This window comes from Lepeophtheirus salmonis, chromosome 7 (genome assembly GCF_016086655.4).
Source record: "Lepeophtheirus salmonis chromosome 7, UVic_Lsal_1.4, whole genome shotgun sequence".
Taxonomy (NCBI): Eukaryota; Metazoa; Arthropoda; class Copepoda; order Siphonostomatoida; family Caligidae; genus Lepeophtheirus; species Lepeophtheirus salmonis.
In genome coordinates, this window is record NC_052137.2 from 31,767,168 (window position 1) to 31,785,420 (window position 18,253).

The 18,253-nt window shown below is 32.1% G+C and overlaps 1 protein-coding gene across 2 annotated transcripts in view; it reads right to left on the bottom strand.

Moving 5' to 3' along the window:
- Positions 1–446: 446 nt before the first annotated feature.
- The window catches only part of LOC121121352 (salivary peroxidase/catechol oxidase), a 31,230-nt gene continuing 13,423 nt past the window's right edge, over positions 447–18,253 (bottom strand). Inside the window, exons 4-15 of one of the 2 annotated variants that reach the window (XM_071889872.1) lie at positions 14,726–14,895; positions 14,483–14,661; positions 7,370–7,628; positions 7,010–7,310; positions 6,521–6,912; positions 6,077–6,457; positions 5,822–6,019; positions 5,612–5,762; positions 3,130–3,286; positions 2,702–3,065; positions 1,553–1,664; positions 447–690 (exon numbers count right to left, since the gene is read on the bottom strand). In XM_071889872.1, the coding sequence (XP_071745973.1) occupies positions 621–690; positions 1,553–1,664; positions 2,702–3,065; positions 3,130–3,286; positions 5,612–5,762; positions 5,822–6,019; positions 6,077–6,457; positions 6,521–6,912; positions 7,010–7,310; positions 7,370–7,598 (2,355 nt within the window). In that variant the 5' untranslated portion in view covers positions 7,599–7,628; positions 14,483–14,661; positions 14,726–14,895 and the 3' untranslated portion in view covers positions 447–620. Of the gene's footprint in view, positions 691–1,552; positions 1,665–2,701; positions 3,066–3,129; positions 3,287–5,611; positions 5,763–5,821; positions 6,020–6,076; positions 6,458–6,520; positions 6,913–7,009; positions 7,311–7,369; positions 7,629–14,482; positions 14,662–14,725; positions 15,009–18,253 lie in introns of those variants that run through there. The other variant, XM_040716244.2, reaches the window with a different exon arrangement.

Here is an 18,253-nt window from a genome sequence, read left to right on the forward strand (position 1 = left end):
TATGATACTTATTCTGTTTTATTTTTTCATACATAATTAATGTAAAAATATATATTTTATATTAAACTATGGAGTCCAAGTTTCCACCTTCGACAATATTTGACTATTGAACTTAAATTATTATTATAAAAAAATTAATAAATGAATTAACAGGGATACAATTGTAATTAAATGGAATTACAAGTCTTGGATCCCCACTACGTACAACAAAATGTTCGTCTCTTAATCCAACATGAAGAAAAGTATTTGTAATTGCATGAATGGATTAAAGCTGGCTACGCTACAGGTTGTTACAGATCAATTGATGAGGAAATTTCATAATAGTTTTTCCCATTTTCTATAGCTTAATTTACTTGTCATATCTCAAGGATGTGGAGATTCAAATCTGTTTATTTTAATTAAAAGCCATATTGAAGAGTCGTTGAGAAAATTAGTGTCGGTATCACTTTCTTTTTTACAAGTCATAGGCATACTTAAATTTATTATCCTAAATATATGGGTACACATCTTCTTTTTTTAATCACAAAAATAATAAAAGGTATATAACTTAAAAAAATGCATAAATGAAAAATGATATAAATGTTGATATACAGGTGACAAATAATTACAATTACAATATTTTATAACTCTTTCCAATGGATTAAATCTATTCTTGGAATTGAAGGACTAGAACAAGGAACTCGTGCGTTTCTGAAATGAATCATAGATACATGAATGTAACGGATAAAACTGAAGAGATAGATGTGTGAGGTAAAATCGTGTACTTGAACTTAACTTGGATTACTTTATGTTGAATATTTTAAAATATTAGGTTAAATTATTGAAAGTAGGTACTATTCCGGTTAATAAACAATAAAAAAAACTTCAAAATTCAACAGTTGTCAGCATGGAGGTACATAGATAAAATATGTCGAATTTGCTTCACGCCCAAGTGACTGACAAAGAGATCATGCAGGTTGTAGGGTGCTCCAAGAGTCCCCCTTGGCAGCGGTAATGGCCGGAAAATCGGGATCAAAGAAAACGTGGACACTGTAATCACCAAAAGTCCGACCAAGTCGATGAAATCAAGCCAAGGTTCTCAATGTTATTGATTTGACTGTGATGAGATATGTGAAGGATTTGGAAGGACTCTTATGTATGACTACATCGGCAACTGCTTTCAACAGTAACCAGGGGCAACTGGGTCAAGAGAGGCCAGAAATGGTTGACTTAGATAAAGCATAATGGGCCATCTCCATATACTGTTACTTCTCGAATATAACATATAGAACATAGTCGAAAAGAAAGCCTGTGCTATCCCTCACCGAAATTTGGATGAAATCAAGGTCTCTTTCAAGCTGCAGTGGGGGGCTATTTCCGAAGTTTTCATGAAGAAATACTGCGGCATATTTAGGCCATGGTAGTAGACAAAGGAAATCCTTTTTGAAAATTATAAATCTACAAAGATGTCAGTGATAAAGCTCCTTTTCATTCTTGTAAAAATTTCCCTTTTTTCTCGTTATGAAAAATCCCACGATATTATCTCGTACACTGTACAATATTAAAAACTTACGATCCTCGGAGATCTTGAACTTTGAATGCGAGAGGTTGCATGTATTCCAGGTTCTCACCATTATCACATAAGACTCTAGCAATATTTGCATTACGAATCTCTTGGAGTTGGCCTACATAGATAAAAGAATACAATATCATTGGTTATAATAATAATACAGTTGTAAACAATATGATCTAACAGTGTGCTAAAAAAAGAAACCGAGAAATAAAGTAGTCACAATGACATCTTGAAGAATTTTTTTGAGGAGAGCAACATAGCTATCTTGACATTTAATTGAATTAGCTGCGAGCATCCATGAGCGGAAGGAAATAACCACAAATCCCATTCCGTATCTAGCAATTATATAGGCAAGAATTACTCCGATGTAGATCCTTAACTCTACTCCCAAGGCCAAAAGGGCTTACACTTATCACTCATCAACAATATCCATGTGCTATTTTTCTTTTTGGAAGCACAAGGGATAACTTTATACTTTTAGGTTCTCTCTTCAAGAATAAAATAATAATGATAACAGCTTTGGATAATAAAAATAAACATATATTCGGTAACGACTGCACAAAGCTGTGGCCTTTTCATCTATGATAATAAGAATTGATAATAATTGGTAGCCTTCTTAGCTCGCCTGTTTTTTTTTGTAACTTGAAGATGGAATTTTCTTTTGTAAAACTGTTGTCATTATTATTTAATTTCTTTAGAGAGAGCTTATTTTTCTACTGCGAGTAAAATATAAGCTATATACAATTAAAAGACAAAGAGTAACAACCCCCAAGGAGTTATAATTGTAGGTGCAACTCAGTAAAACTGAGGATTGTCATTTAAGTAACTAGTGTTGTCTTATCTATTCGGTTCAGTCCAATTCAGGCTTAGGGCCGGTCCTATCAGTCCTTGGTACAGGTCATTCGGCCGGTCACTACTAGAACTGATAAAAAAAGAAGAATCAAGGCGGAGTGGAGTCAACAAAGAACCAAACTTATAAGTATTAGGACTGATATGCATAACTAAACTGGACTGTCATGACAGCTGCACCTCTTTTCCTCAAAAAATTCTCTAAAAATTTGGGGCTACTGTGTTGATTTTTGGTCTTTTCTTTCTTGACATGTCTGTAAATGCAACTAATTCTCATCATATTAATAAGTCCCCCCTTACTTGGAGTAAAGATCCCTTCTTCCTCATACCAAAATCGATCTCCAGATTTCAGCTTTTTATATTGATCTCCAATGATGCAACGGAAAGTTTCACCAACAAGACCATCTTCCCCCTTTCGTTCCATGACTCCTCCGATAAAAACATCAACATCATCTACGTCATTATAAATGAGCTGAAGCCTAGGAACAAGCTCAGGTGAGGACACAACTTGACTAAAGTCTCTCCATGTTCGGATTTCTGATAAACCACATACTCGTCTATATCGGACATAGGATTGGATTCCATGATCACGGCCTCTTTGAATATTGAGAGCGACAAGATCCATTCCAACACTCTCGTTACCTTGGAATAGGCGCCGAGTGATCTGTAGAAAAAGGGTGCGTATGAAAACCAAACGGATAGAGCTAATATATAATTCAAAGACTCACCTCTTGAGTAAAGCTTGCATCAAAATCTTGGGATCTTTGTGTAGTTATACCATTGATAAGGTTATTAATGGCGTTCTTCAAGTACATTTCATAAGGCTCAAAGTTGGTTTCATGAAGGACAATTGTTTTTCGATCGAAGCCATCTCCTCTATGTGAACTGTAAAGGAGTAGATCAGAAGTATTAAATGTAATAAAATTCATCATTAAAATCCAATTCATAATATTTAAAGTACGTATTTATGTGTAGGCTGTAAAAAAATCATCTTAAATATCCTTCTTAAGGATTGGCTTAAATCCATCTAAATGAGATATCGTATAATATGTAATCCAAGCATGTGTTAGATCTATGCCAAAATACATGTGTTTTTTATTCAAAGACTAAAAATCATTTGCATTTAAATGGAAAATTAAGAACCCTTAAAATGTACAAAAAACACACCGAAAAACAACATAAACTACCACTGAAATTGCTTGACATGAAAAGTCATTTACATATATGGTGTGTCAATATAAAACAACCTTGAACAAATATCAAGACAAGAAAAAAATACCAATAAATTTTTTTACTATATACATAATACAACCCAATATTTTCTATAAATATTTGAGTCTATTACAGGCTTTGTATTCGAATTTCTGGGATGAGTCAAGATACCCAGTAATGTCGACTATAGTTTAAAACCTTTATTTGATTTAAAAGACTAATATTTCTCCAAAATGGCCCCTTTCAAATATACTCTGTCCATTTTTCTTCTTTTTTTTTACCATGATGATTAATTTGGGCTACTTTAAAAACAATTTGCGACACAATCAACAGAATCATAAGAAGTATTTGTTGATAAAAACTGACAATATTTGTCAAAGAATACAGATATACACTCAATTTTACCAAAAAAAATGATTCTGGTTTACTTTTGTGTTGACGGGCCAAATATGTTTTTTGCAATACGCATGATAATGTTGAAATTCACATTCCTTTCAATTATTATATTGGTCTACTCTAAACAATTTATGTTGAATGCAAAATAGGGTTAATTAGTTTGAAGGTTTTTGCTGAATTGTGTCGAATTTCGAAAACAGGGTATCGGGAAAAGGTTGGAAGAAAATAGTTACTGTAAAATATGAACTACAGGATGTGAGTTTCAGAATTTCCCCAAAATATTAAGCATTTTTAAAATGTATATTTTTTTCATAGAATTAATTTCTTCTAAAATGGTTCTATCTGTCACACTACTTATTTTTATTAAGTGATAATAATTAATAATTATCTTAGAAGAAAATTGCGACATTATTATTTCGCTCTTGATAACTAAAAATATACAAAACTTTGTTTGTGGTAACTATAACTTTTTTTTTAAATAAGAACGAAATTTGAACCATTTGATTATAATTACAGGGTTGATTTCATATTGTGGTACACATTTTAATATTTTTTAAATTTGTCAAGAGAAAAATTTAAGCAAGAGGTTTTGTGAGAATATATTTCATCGAGCTTGAAAACAATCAACGAATCAATTTACGATCTATTAAAATTTAAATAAGTGTACCAATAAATATGATCAACCCTGTATAGGTGAAAAATACCAGTCCAGTTACATCAGGAATCGAATTTCTAACCGTAATTGGTAGTATTAAAACACAATCCCGAAACAACTTTTTTTCGGTTCTGTCTTTAGGGATTTTACATCATCAATTTATCTAAAGAATAAGTTGAGGAAATACCAATTTAGACCAATTTTTTCTTTGAGATCTGTTTAATATATTCTTAAAATATTTTCAGATAAATTTTCAAGGGAAACCAACAAAATACCTTCAATTGTCCTGTTATTTAGATTGCTATAGTATTACACATTTCCAAATACCCGCACATAATTGATTTATCACATTTTGATTTTCCGCACACCTTAATATCTATAGATTTCATTTGAAGGGGGGGGGATGATGATGGAGAAATTGTACAATGCACGTCCTTAAGGTATATTCACATTATATGCCTCTATTTAGATTAGCAAAGCAGCATTATATTTATGTTTAATGTATAAAAAAAATATTTTAAATGTTTAAAAACATATTTTAATAAGATTCAAATAGTAATAGACATTTTTCTGCTACTCCTTTGAAAGTAATCTTTCTGTTATGAAATATGCAAATAAGATTGTACAAAATGTATTTGAAAAACCAACGCTTTCTCTAGCTAGCAAAACAATTCTTCAAAACAAAAACATAAAAATTTATCCTTTAGCTAAATATTTGATCATGTTTTTTTGAAGGCGGACTTTATAGAGTATTTATGATGCCTTGATTCATTTTTTATGAGGCAATGTAGTTTTAAATGAGGTACCTGCCTCTCAAAATATAGCAAATACTTATTTGCAACAGTTTGGTATACATGCAAACTTTAGAACCACGCCCAATTTGTAATTTATAGATCCTACATTGTACCCACATACATTTACTGAATGTTAGCTCTTGCATTACTTACTGAAGAAAACCTTGGACCAAGGTGTGTCCAAAACGGAATGCAGCGGTAGAAAATACATTTGTAATTGAGGGATTAACACTGGGGTCATAGGATTCACTGTATTCATAGTTTTCCAAGGGTCTAAGATCCTCTTCATTCACAAATTTGTCACCTAAGATAGGGAAATCATGAGCGTTGTTATATGGTATTTTATTTCAAAATATGTTTTACCCAGAATAAGAGGAAGCCATTCGTTGTAGGTGATGTGTTGTAGTTGTGCTCCAACGATCTTTCGTGCTTCTTGAAATAGTCTTTCATCATTCCAATAAGGATTCAGGTAGGCAAGTTCTCCTGCAATGCGATTGTGTTCACGTAGCCAAATTGTGTGCATAAGGGTTAAGTGGAGCTGTTCGTTCACTCGAGTGTCACCTATAATAAAACATGGATGCAAAAACACTTATGCACAAAAGAGCCCTGATTATTTACCGGCCTCGAAGCAATACCGCTGTTCATCATCATCAGAGCATTCCTCAGGGTTCAAGGGTAAAAGTTCTTGATGTCCATATTTGGTGACACGTAGACGTCCTTGCTTTCCCAGTCTGAGTCGAATATTCTCTGCCTTCTCAGATCCATATAACTGACTTCCATCAATAAATGCAGTGATTTGATTCACCTGTTCACGAGGTCCAAGGTTACACTCACTTCGAAGGGAGGGGGAGGAACGAACGAACTCCATGCATCGTCGTCCGAAACGAGAGTAAAATGTATCATCTTCTGTGATCTCAATGTGGAAACATTCAGGGTGTCGACGACTTTCATCAAGGATCTTTCCATCTTCGCAGCACATGAGCTCTTCGTCATCATCTCCTGATAAGAAATACATCAAAATTGATCATGGCCCCTTTAAGGGTTTAGAACAAAAATAGCTACCTCTCACGATAGGACTATGTGTTATATCGTGATCCATGAATTGTCCCCATTGCATAAGAAGAAGGGTATAAATTGGACTTGGAGCATCCCTATCTCCAATTAGAACGTCACTTACTTTTCTAGCACTTGGTAGATCCGAATTTTCACCTCTTGGAACGGAAATGCCATCATCATATGTTGCTGGAAGAAGTCGCTCTAATGGAATATTGGCCTTTCCCCAGTTGGGATTATTGAAGTTATTACAGGATCCATCAATACGTCGATATATTTCTGACGTACTACATGTAAGGGGGCGAAAATCCCCGGAGCTACAAATCTGATTACGAATGGCAGAGTTGTTTACATCAACGTTTGGTAGTCCAAATCTTTTTTGATCCCGGGTTAAACGAAATCTAAATAAAAAGAATGAGTGGATTGTAAAAAAATTGGCCAATCATAATTGAAATAACTCTGAAAGTGGATTCAAATCCAATCCCCATGTTACTTAACTCGTCAGAAATATGAAGAGCCGCAAACTCAACACTCTGCGCACTACTTCCTATCCTTCCGGCAGATCGAGTTCTCTTCTGATTCAATCGATGAAGTCTGGCAGAAGAAGAGGCTGGAAGCCTAACACCCGAATTGAACAAATTACTTGCCAACGTTTTTCTCTCTCCAGATTGCCTAAAACCCACTTTGAGGGCACTATCTACAACATAGCCCTCTGTACCAGGTTGAATGGGTACACGATTGGGATCGTATGAAGAGACAGCAGGCTTTTCAAGGACAATGGGTGCATGAAGAGCCGTTACTAAAAAAATAATATGAATTTGAATATATTCATCCAGATGCTAAATAAAGTGAAAATACCTTTCCTGCTTCCAAAAGAAAGGTGTGGACAGCAGACTCCTGGGGCACCAGAGGGGTATAAAAGACATGGCTGTTTCTCTAATTCAGGGATCTCTCTAACGAAACGCACACATTTAACTAAGGGCTTACATTGACCAATTTTGACATCAAATGTGTAGCAGGATTGGGAGTAGCTGCCTTGGATTAGGAGGGAAATCACCAGGGGGATTTGTATAAGAGGAGATCTCATATTGAGTATAGAGTAGTAGAAATTCTTCCCCTGGAAATAAAGAAAATGTTTTTATTATTATAATTTTGGTAAGGTATTAATGCAAAAAAAAGTTAAATAAAATTGCAATGGGTAATGATGGAACGTTCAACACCTCATTCATCATTATTTCAAAAATAAAGGGTGTGGCAACATAACGTCCTTTTTAGTAATGCGTGGGAATCAGTATAAAAGTATAGAGCGTTTTCATTCTACCGAGTAATCCATTGAAATCTGAACACTTACTAATTCAATAATAAAAAAAGGTTAAGTGATTGAAATTAATTAATATTTCGATGCATTAAAGCATAAACAATTAGTTACAAAACAAAACAAACGGAGCTCTCTAGCTTACGCACAAGTAGAGAAAAATACACTTGAACCTGATCCACGAATTTCCATTTATGCACTCTAAGCAGTGGGGTGTCTCCAGCACCACTGTCTACGACGTCATCAAGTCTAAAACGTTGGAGAGGAAGAAGGGTTCCTCCTAAAAAACCAAACTGGATCCGGAGAATTAAAGAAAAGAGCCCAGGCCAGTCCCCTTATGTCCATAAGGACCCGTACAAGAGATCCCGGTATTTCATACCAGACTGTCTAGAGAGCATCAAAAATGTGGGTAGAAATAGCCTTGTGAGGGTGGAAAGTCCAACTTTGACTCCAACAATGAAAGAAACCCATCTCTTCAGTTGTAAGACTCTCTTGACTAAGTATTTTGAGTTCTTCTGAGCTCTTTTTTTGAAATTTTTGGCCCCTTGACTACACATTTTGGGTCCATGTGGAGGAGAAGGCCTGCTGTGTCTGTCATCCAAACACAAAGCCCTCAAAGCCACTGCCAGTAAGCTCTGGGATGCCAGGAGACAAAGAACTACATCTGAACCAGGTGCTTTAGACCACCACCTGGAAACCATAATTGTTGGTATGGGCTGCTACATTAATTATTAAGAAAGATCAGACGCACATCTATTTATAGCATTAACTTTGTTGAAATTTGATTGTTAGTTAATAAATTATATCTTGTTGAAGTTTAAAATTGAAAGTGTTTAGATTTTAATGGATCACTCGGTAGAACCGAGATTCTAAAGTTTTGCTGGGAATACAGTCAGTTGTTATCTTCCATAGAGATGGGATTTTTTTAAGTGCTCGAGGAGAAGGTAGGAGTAAGACATACGACACAGATGAATAACGACCCTTTTGCATATCGAATATCTGTTATATGATTTGTGGGGGGGGGGTGGAAGAAAATGAATTACTGCTATAAAAAAGAGCCCCTTCTACATTTAAAATAGCATTAGTGCAGGAAAATAATTAAATTTTATTTAAACTTATATTTATTAATTTTATTATGAATTTTTTAATCAATTTACAGCATAGATATAGGGGAGAATTCTTTTACTAGAGGGAGATGTTAACACCCTCACGACTTATTAAATAATGAACAAAAAATAAGCGTACGGATAAAAGGTTTTTTCTTTTCTAATCCCTATACTTAGTTTTTCTTTAATCATTCATTTGAGTAGTGAGGAACGTGCGTTTGTCGTTAAAAATTGTTTTACAGCATATTTTATAAATATAAATTTATTGTAATGTTTCTTATGATATATATATTTTTTTAATTGTTCCTTAAATTGATTAGATGGAGTTGCACTGATTAAGTATAAGTAATTATTATAGTATTACAATTACTCAAATTAACCCAGGAATCTTGTGTGAAGTCCATATACATAAAGTATATTTCTTTCTCTGGGAATCACCTGGGCGCGATTCTACACATACTGAGTTCAAATGAATAATTTATCCTGAGCGTGCTGTCTATGAGCTACGTCTATTTCTATCGTAACTTTTTATTCGTGCAATTTATGAAAATCAGTTGATAACTACAATTTCTTGCAAATCATTTTCAAAGTTTGAAATTTGCAAATTTCTTTGAACGCAAATCACTCCTCTGATTATGATACTAAGGGGCTCACCTGGTGCCATTAGGTTCAATGTTATGCAAATACTCTAATTTGGAGCAGTTTGCTCAAGCCGGATAATCAAACCAGACTTATTCCCGAAAGCTCAACGTTTTTAAAACCTTTACAGAGTCACCAATAACTAAATACTTTATCAACTAATAGGATATGTTGCTAATTTAGTCAACTATTTTATTATAAAAAAGTGACTGTCCATCTAAAACCCTTTGATTCATTTTAACTCAAATATAGAGCCATACATGGGTATTTATGTGCTATTTTGTCGCACTTTTAAGTCCTAGTTAGTAGTCCCAGACAGCCTTAATTGAATTGTTTACAACAGTATTTCCCCCTCTTGCATTAGTTTGTTGAAAAACAAATACAAACTATGTCCTTCGTTGGTAAGTAGTATATGCATTGATCCCAAAGCAAAATAATAATTTGACAAAACTATTTGTATGTAAACAATTATTAAAAGTAAGCAAAAAATAACTCTGATAACATTTTGATCACCAAAAACATGAAAGGAATTATAGTATTATAATACATTTTGTTAGTTTGAAACTTGCTATTGCTTAATTTTTTTCTTTTATATTTTGGCACCGTATAAAATATCTAAAAATATGCCAAACAAGCAGCTATTTAATGATTAATCACATATGCGTAGAAAAAAATTTAATTTAATTTTAAGTAAAATATTTTTTATGTCAAAATATTTTTTTAAGATATTTGTTTTTATTCTTAAGACATTTACCGTTAAAGTTTCTTTTTTATGCCTATAGCAAAGTCAAACATTGCCTGAAGCCACCAAATTACTGGTCTGAATGTTGCTTAGTTATCATTAAATTGGAGAAGGGGTTAATTATCCCATATAATATTAAAGTATAATATACCAGTGCCATTAAGTATTCTCAATTCAGGAGCCAAGGTATATAATGGTGACGTCATCAGGGGGATTTACATGATTTTCGAGTTAAAATTTAATAAGAGACTAAATTCAAACGAATAAAAAAATGTAAATAGATTTTTTTTTCAGGGAAAAAATTACACCATTTAAACATTTTTCAATCTATCTTTTTTTAACTCATATTGAAAGAACAATTTGTGTTTAATTCCATCATAATCATGAAGGGTTGTGGAGTCGCAATAATGCCCATATTATAATAATGTATCATTTAGGTAAAATAAATAAACGCAAATGGACGTTAAGGAATAGTTAGTTAATTATAATTCTAAAACAGCCTCGCACATTTAAGTCCCTTACTCGTTGAGTAATGAACACAAATTTAGAGGCGTAGTTTATTGTGTAAAGAATATGATGATTAATTCATACCTATTAATAAATATACAAAAGAAATTAAACTTAAATATATTAGCAAAATATCTTATCTAGCATATTAATTTGCTTATTCATTACCAACTTGATTAGAGTAAACACTCCTTTAATCATCATATTTCCAAGAATAATGATTATTCAAAACTGTGGAAGTAAAAATGAAGATGTGGCAATGTGAATAAAAGCCTCCCAGACTTTTAATAGGAACAAACAAAAAGTAGTGTTGTTACGGGTCCTAAGACTGGACTGGGCCAAATAAATAATAACGGATAAAATACTAAGTATAAGTAGATTTGAACGATCAAAAAAGAGGTCAACACCACTTGAACTTCTTCTGTTTTTTTTTTCAAAGCACATTTTATAACTTATTTCGCTTCATTCATAGTTTCAAGAACAGTAACCTGCCCCGGTTTTGGGCAAATACTTTTTCCACCTACATCCACAAATACTTTTTGTGCTATCGCCATTCAAAAAATTAACTTCGGTATTGCATGATAACTCTCAGACCCTTTTTGACATGGGGAGACCATTTTATTTATAAAAAAAACAACGTATTTTTGGATAAAAATTGCCCATTTTGAGGCCTCTTGTGCCGTCCCAAATATTATGCAATGAGTCATAAATTGTAATTACTATATGGATTAGTATCCAGTGTATGAGTTAAAATATTTTGAACTTTGTTTTTAATAGTTTAAGAGGCCTAAGATGTGCTGAAGGATTTGCAGTTTCCATGTTCTATCAAACATAAAACCAGATATGGAGAGACTTAGTTTACTATAAACCTGCTCTTGAGACATTATTCAGACCCTAGGTTCGATATTCGTTTGTTCCAATAGACGAAAATATACATTATGTACATGAACTTCTAAGACAATTTCTAGGTCAAGTGGAGTAATTGTAATACTACGATTATAATGTTTACGTATATTTAATTAGTTTAACTCCATCTGACCCTATTAGAGGAACACATAGATAAACTAAAATGGGCACTCGGTAGAGTGCAGAACTTCCGCTTAAAATGAAATTGAGGTATGGATCTCAATTTATCCTCAGTTATTGTCGTTCATGCAAATTTTTCGTTTTGTGTTACCTTGACCTTTCAAAGTTTAATGGCCTCTTTCTGTAGCAATAAATAATATTTGTCCCAAGTTTGAGCCAAATTGATCCGTAACATTTGGAGTAATCCTTGGGATTCACAAACATACAAGTTATGTTGTATGATGTATATTTTACCTTGTGTATTAATCTGAGTTTTAAAATTAATGACCTCTTACGGTGACCATATATCGTACCAAGTTTGACCAAAATTGATCTGTACTTTTGCTATAATCCTGATGACTGACAAATAAACAAACCTACAAACAGGGATGGTAAAATAATTGAAGTAAAAAACAACAGAGGATATTTTCTCTTTTGTTCAACTGTTATCAATTCAACTATGGCTAAGACCTGATTTGTTATGTAGAATACAATTTTGACCCAAAAATAACATTTTTAATAACTAAAATGTTCTTTACCAAGCCAAAAATGGCTTTAGAGACCACAAACTTTCCTTAATTAATTTTTATGGTTGTCTTCAGCAGATAAGGTCTTTCAACTGGTGGAAAAAAAATAATAATCCAAGAACAGGACAGTCTATTGTGGGTATATTCTGCATGCCATTTGTTGCTACCTTTATTTACTAATACATAACATGGAGGTAGTTGCATTGGTGGAGAAACAATTAAAAAATGGACTAACATTCTGCAGAATTTTTTTCGGACAACCTTCATCTTAAATTAATATCATCAGATAAAGGATGAGTGAATACAAATAAAGATGATACTGGGTTTGTTCTTACTACTAGCATTGTATCAGCCTTTATTTATTCGGTCCAGTCTAGGTTTAAGACCGGTATTATCAGTCCTTAAGACCGTCAGTAACAGATTAAAAAAAGAAGGAATAAAGTTGAGTGACGTTGTCAAGGATCGAACTTAATAAATATTAAAAACTGATATGCAGGACAGAACTGGTCTAAACCGAAACTGAAATAAGCTTCAGTCTAGAACCGACACAACACTACTTACTACTTGACCCGGAGTTGTACAAAAGTATACATAGACTATAGCTTAAACCTCCACTTAGAGTCTAAAAGTCAAAAGTCTTTTAATATGATTTCAAAATCTTCTGACTTTACTCCAACTGGAATATCTCAACAAGGCTTGGGGCTCACAATGAAGAAAAGTATCCTTTATTTCATATTATTATGGTTATTTAAGCACCATTTATATGATTGAATTTGAATTGTGATTAGAACTAAATTAGAGCTGAGAGACTCAGATTATTCTTGTTCTTAAGTCCCATTAAGGATCAGGATGGACTCTAAGATGTAAAAAAATTACTTTTAAAGAAAGCCTGTTATGACGTTCATATATCTCATTGAAGTGCAATTTAACTCTAAAACATGACATGAATCCGTTTGAAATCATTTTGAATTAAATAAAGGCGTAAAGTCATTAACTCATTCTTCATTAATAGTCTTAGATTTTATTATAGGTACAGAAAATATTATGAGTCATGGCTTTTGGTAAAACAAACCACAAATATCTATAAGTAGAGTAAAAATTGTGTCAAATCAGCTTTTTTTCTGTACCTTTTTCCAAAGAAAATCAATACTTGAATGGAAATAAATCAAGAGTTACAATGCTTACATATGTGCTTCGTCAACATAAAAACAATTTTGAGCAAAAATCAAGAAATGGAGAAAATTTACTTTTTTTTTTTCATATATAGATACAGCTAACATTTATAACGCATACTTGAGTACAATGAAAGCTTTATATTCAAGTTTATGAGATGAGTTAAGATACTTAAGAGTTTTTGCTTTAATTTAAAACCTATATCGGTTTTAAGAAACAAGTATTCGGCCATCAATTTCGGCAAATTTAAATGCAATTGAGGACACAGCAAATGTTTTAATACAAATACTATCTGTAAAGAAGACGATCATTAATAAAAACATAATCTACACTCTATTATAAAACAAATCATATTAAAGTTGTTTTTGTGTTGACGGGTGACATATATTAATAATTATTTTTTGATGGGAAATAAACTTTGGACATACACGATATTTCGACTATTCAATATTCGTTTGCGGCATAGTTTATAACATGGGCTACTTTGGCGTTTAATTATTGTTTATTAGTTTATTTTTTATGCATGTATTTTTATTTATAACCGTGTAATTAATTACATTTGAGATTTTTTTTTTTTTGCAAAAGTTGTTGCTATAACAAATTATCCTCTTAAGAAATTAGTTTTTGTTTTTTGAGGATCAATAATTTGTTCCTAGTTTCCTGCAAATATGCTTGATCGTAACCATCAATAAAAATCTCTTGGTTAACCAATAATTGCCTTTAGTTTATTTACAAGTAGATTAAAGTAATTACAAAAGAGAGAAGAGAGGGTTTGAACAAGGAAATGTTATAATTATATATGTTATATATTAGAGTCAATATTCTTGAAATCTGTTTTTTTTTTATTACATCCTTACTTCTTCCTACACTATTAACATATTTTAAATAAGAACTTACCTTTAAGTAACCACAAAAAAATATTCCAAATTTCTTCTTCTGAGGGAATATATTTCAGTTACTATGAGCAACTGATCTCACTGAGTAATTGGTTTCAACTAAAACTCAGGCACTCTCGGGATTCACATCTTCATTTTTTCTAGGTGTGCGGCACAACAAAAAGTCCGTGGTTTAATTATCTATATGTATATTGTATAATAAATATATATATAACCATTGGTATTCGTAAAATAAAAAACATACCTGCAAACACTATTTCAGGCACGCACGCTTCCTACGAAGAAAAAATTGTTGTTTGTTTTTACTGGTTGCAGATATTCAAAAGTCCATATGTTTGGATCATGATGGAAATGGGGCGTCTTGCCTCAACCCCTCTTGCCCCTTCCACACCCGTTTTATTTGACATCATCTCTCTACCAAAAGAGATCATAACATACCGTTAGCCCCTTTCAATTTTTTAGTAATCTCTTCATAAATTACAGCCAACGTTTTTACATTTCGGGATGATTGTACCAATTAATTTACTAACTTATAATTTTTTTGATATTGCATAATCAGTCATGTTGCATCATCTCTGCCTTGAGGTGTTTTTATATTTTATTCAAATACACGATGATATAATGTGTTTTTATATTAATAATTAAGATTAGTAATATGTGGATTTAATCCCCACCGGATGTTCGAAAAGTCTTTGAACGTTATTTGATTGAAAAATTAAAAAAATAAGTTTCATAGACATTTTTTGTTTGACTTCCAGGTTTAACTTGTTCGTGAGATAGTTTTAGAACTGCAGCTGGCTGTTTCGGTCGGATTAAACATTATTAAGTGGACTATAAACCAAAAGAAAGGAAGTTGCCGTTCCACTCATCCCTGGCCACGCCAACATGATGAATATACTCTCATTCAGCAACTAGACTGTCTTGAGGGTTAGGAAACAGATTTCTCATTCTGCATCCCCTTTTCCGGAGATTTATCAATCGTAGGGGTTTCCTTACATTTAGGCTACTCTAAGTCCAATTTACGGCATACCCAAATAATAATTTGAAGATAGAAATTGACAGCCAGTCCACTTATGAAACCAAATTCGAAGGAAACCCATCCCCCCCGTGGCAAGAGTCTTTTGAACTCTTTTTTTCCACTTTTGTCTACCCTGCAACCCTGATGCCAATCCCTTTGACTACATATTTTGGATGCATGTAGAGAGGAAGTCCTGCAGTGGCCATCATCCAAACAAAGATACCCCCAAAACCACTATGACCCAGCAGTGGAACACCATGACAGAAGACTATATCTGCAGCAGGTTCCAGGCTTTCTGCCAACGCCTGGAAGCCATCATTACCGTTAAGGAAAGCTATATTTATGATGAAAAGAGCTCAGGCACAAATCTGTTTAAAGTATCATTTTTTTTGTTATTAATAATCATATCTTTTGAAGTTTAAAAATTCAAAATGTTCATATTTTAATGAAACACTTAATATACATACTTTTTTGATCTCAATCTTCGGACCAATTTTCTCCTCTGATTTCTCCAATGATTTCGGTATGAGTTGTACAAAAATTATTTATGTATCTCATTAAACTTTATATGGTGCAAGATGATTGGGCCAAAGGAACCAGTCCAAATTCTCTAATTGCTTTCAAATTAGAAGCGATTGTCAGTCAAGTTTAAGGAATATTTTACTCTCCCAGATGCCAACAGGTTCCGATTTCAATGCATAAAATAAAGTCGTATAAAGGAAGCCCAATATTTTGGGAACGAGATTACTTTTAAGACTGAACTTCTTTCAACTAGGAAATTAGTTCGGCCCACTAAAAATCATAACAATAGTACCCTACCAGTATACGACTTTTAGACCAAAAGTAAACACCAATACCTACTTAATATCCTGAATAAAGGGATTGGATTGAAACTACTTTTTGAACAGTTTGCAAACCATATTTTGGTAAAATTATCAATAATTTAGTGATAAGAATTATTTTAAAAAAATATTAGAAATGACTTAAATTAATTTTTTTATATGTATTTTAAAATCAAAATATTAACATTTTGGCAAGTCAAGTCAAAGACATCAAATTAACATCTAAAATATGAGTCACTTGACTACAGCCCACTCTTTTGTTAGTTTGAAGTATGTTGAATCCATAAATCAATTACGTCAACATAAAAACAATCTCGAACAAAAATCTTGTAAAAGAGAAAATCCCAATTAATTTTTAAATTTCAGATATACATACAGTCCAAAATTATATTCATATATTTGAGTCAGTTATATACTATTTAGTCAAATTGATGAAATGGGTTGCGATACCCAAGTTTTTTAGCTATAGTTTAGAACATTTAGTTGATTAAAGTTACTTATATTGGTTCCTTTCTAATAAAACCAATCAATTTGACATTATTTTTATTGTGACGATCAGTTTTGGTTACTTATAGTTCAATTTTTCAATACACCCAAAGAACTTATAAAAATAATTTGTTGATATAAATTGACGATTATTTGCGGAAAAATAGTAATGTAATGCACATTTTGTTTTTGAGAAAAAACTTTATAGTTTGTTTTTTGTTGACAAACAACATATTTGAAGTGCTTATCTGAATGAGTAACGTTTAGTAAGAACATCAGAAAAAATGGGCCTAAAATGACACAAAAATGGTATTAAAGCCTAAATGTAACAGATAAAAATTCATTTTTTAACTTTGAAAGTTTTTAATTTGTCTTTAAACAAAATTTCATTTTTCAGCCTATTAAAACTGTAAAAAAATAATGAATTATATGACTAAATATCATTTAATGATCATTATTTCATAGTCTCAATTATTTCAATCTTTATTATTCATGACCAAGGTTTAGTGTTGCTTATTGGTATTTAAGAAGGTAAAATCGATCCCTTGTATTGTCGTGTAGGGTGTTTTTCTTGTTAAAAATGATTTCGTTACTGACGGTGTCCGCAAATTAAGTTTTTATTTTATTTTTACAAACACATTTTATTTGATTTTGTTTTTTAAACTAATTTTCTGTGAATGGTTATGGATTTTTGAAATTTTTAATTTTTTTGAACAGCTGTTGATTTTTGTAATGATTTTCGAAAAAATTTATTTTTTGGACTTTATATTAAAAAAGTCATATAACCAAGCCTCCCCACCAAAAAATAAATAAATCCTGTGAACCCCCCACAGCTTATATAATAGAATAAATTCAATAACTGAGTAAAAAAATAATATTTTCATTCTACAATGCAAAAAAAACAAACTAAAAAAAACAGTCTTTAGGACCTATGCTGTGACTGGACCGGACTAGAAAAATAACGACCGATACAACACTAGTTTAAATTATTTTGATGTCCTTTAGAATTATAAGATAATAATCAAATCAAATTATAATTAAAAAAAAGAAGAAGAAGAGAATGAAGAAAATTACCATTTAAGATAAAAACCTTCAAGTGCCTTTTAATCGAATAAAATTCAAAGTTTTTATGTACAAAAAATAATATATTGAGTGTAGTGATAAAATACTTATTGATTAGTTGAAAGTTTATCTACCCTTGGCATTTAAACATATAAATATGTTGAACCCAATGGAAAATACGTATTAGATTGGTTTTTATTCTATTTTTCTCTATCGATGTCTCAAAAGGTTTCTTTTGATAAAGAATGAAGAAATAAAAATTAGAGCTACATTGATCAATTTTTAAAGTAGTTATTTTCATTATTTTACGAAAAAATAAAATTCTTAACTTCAAAATATTCATTATAAGGCACAAAAGAGCATT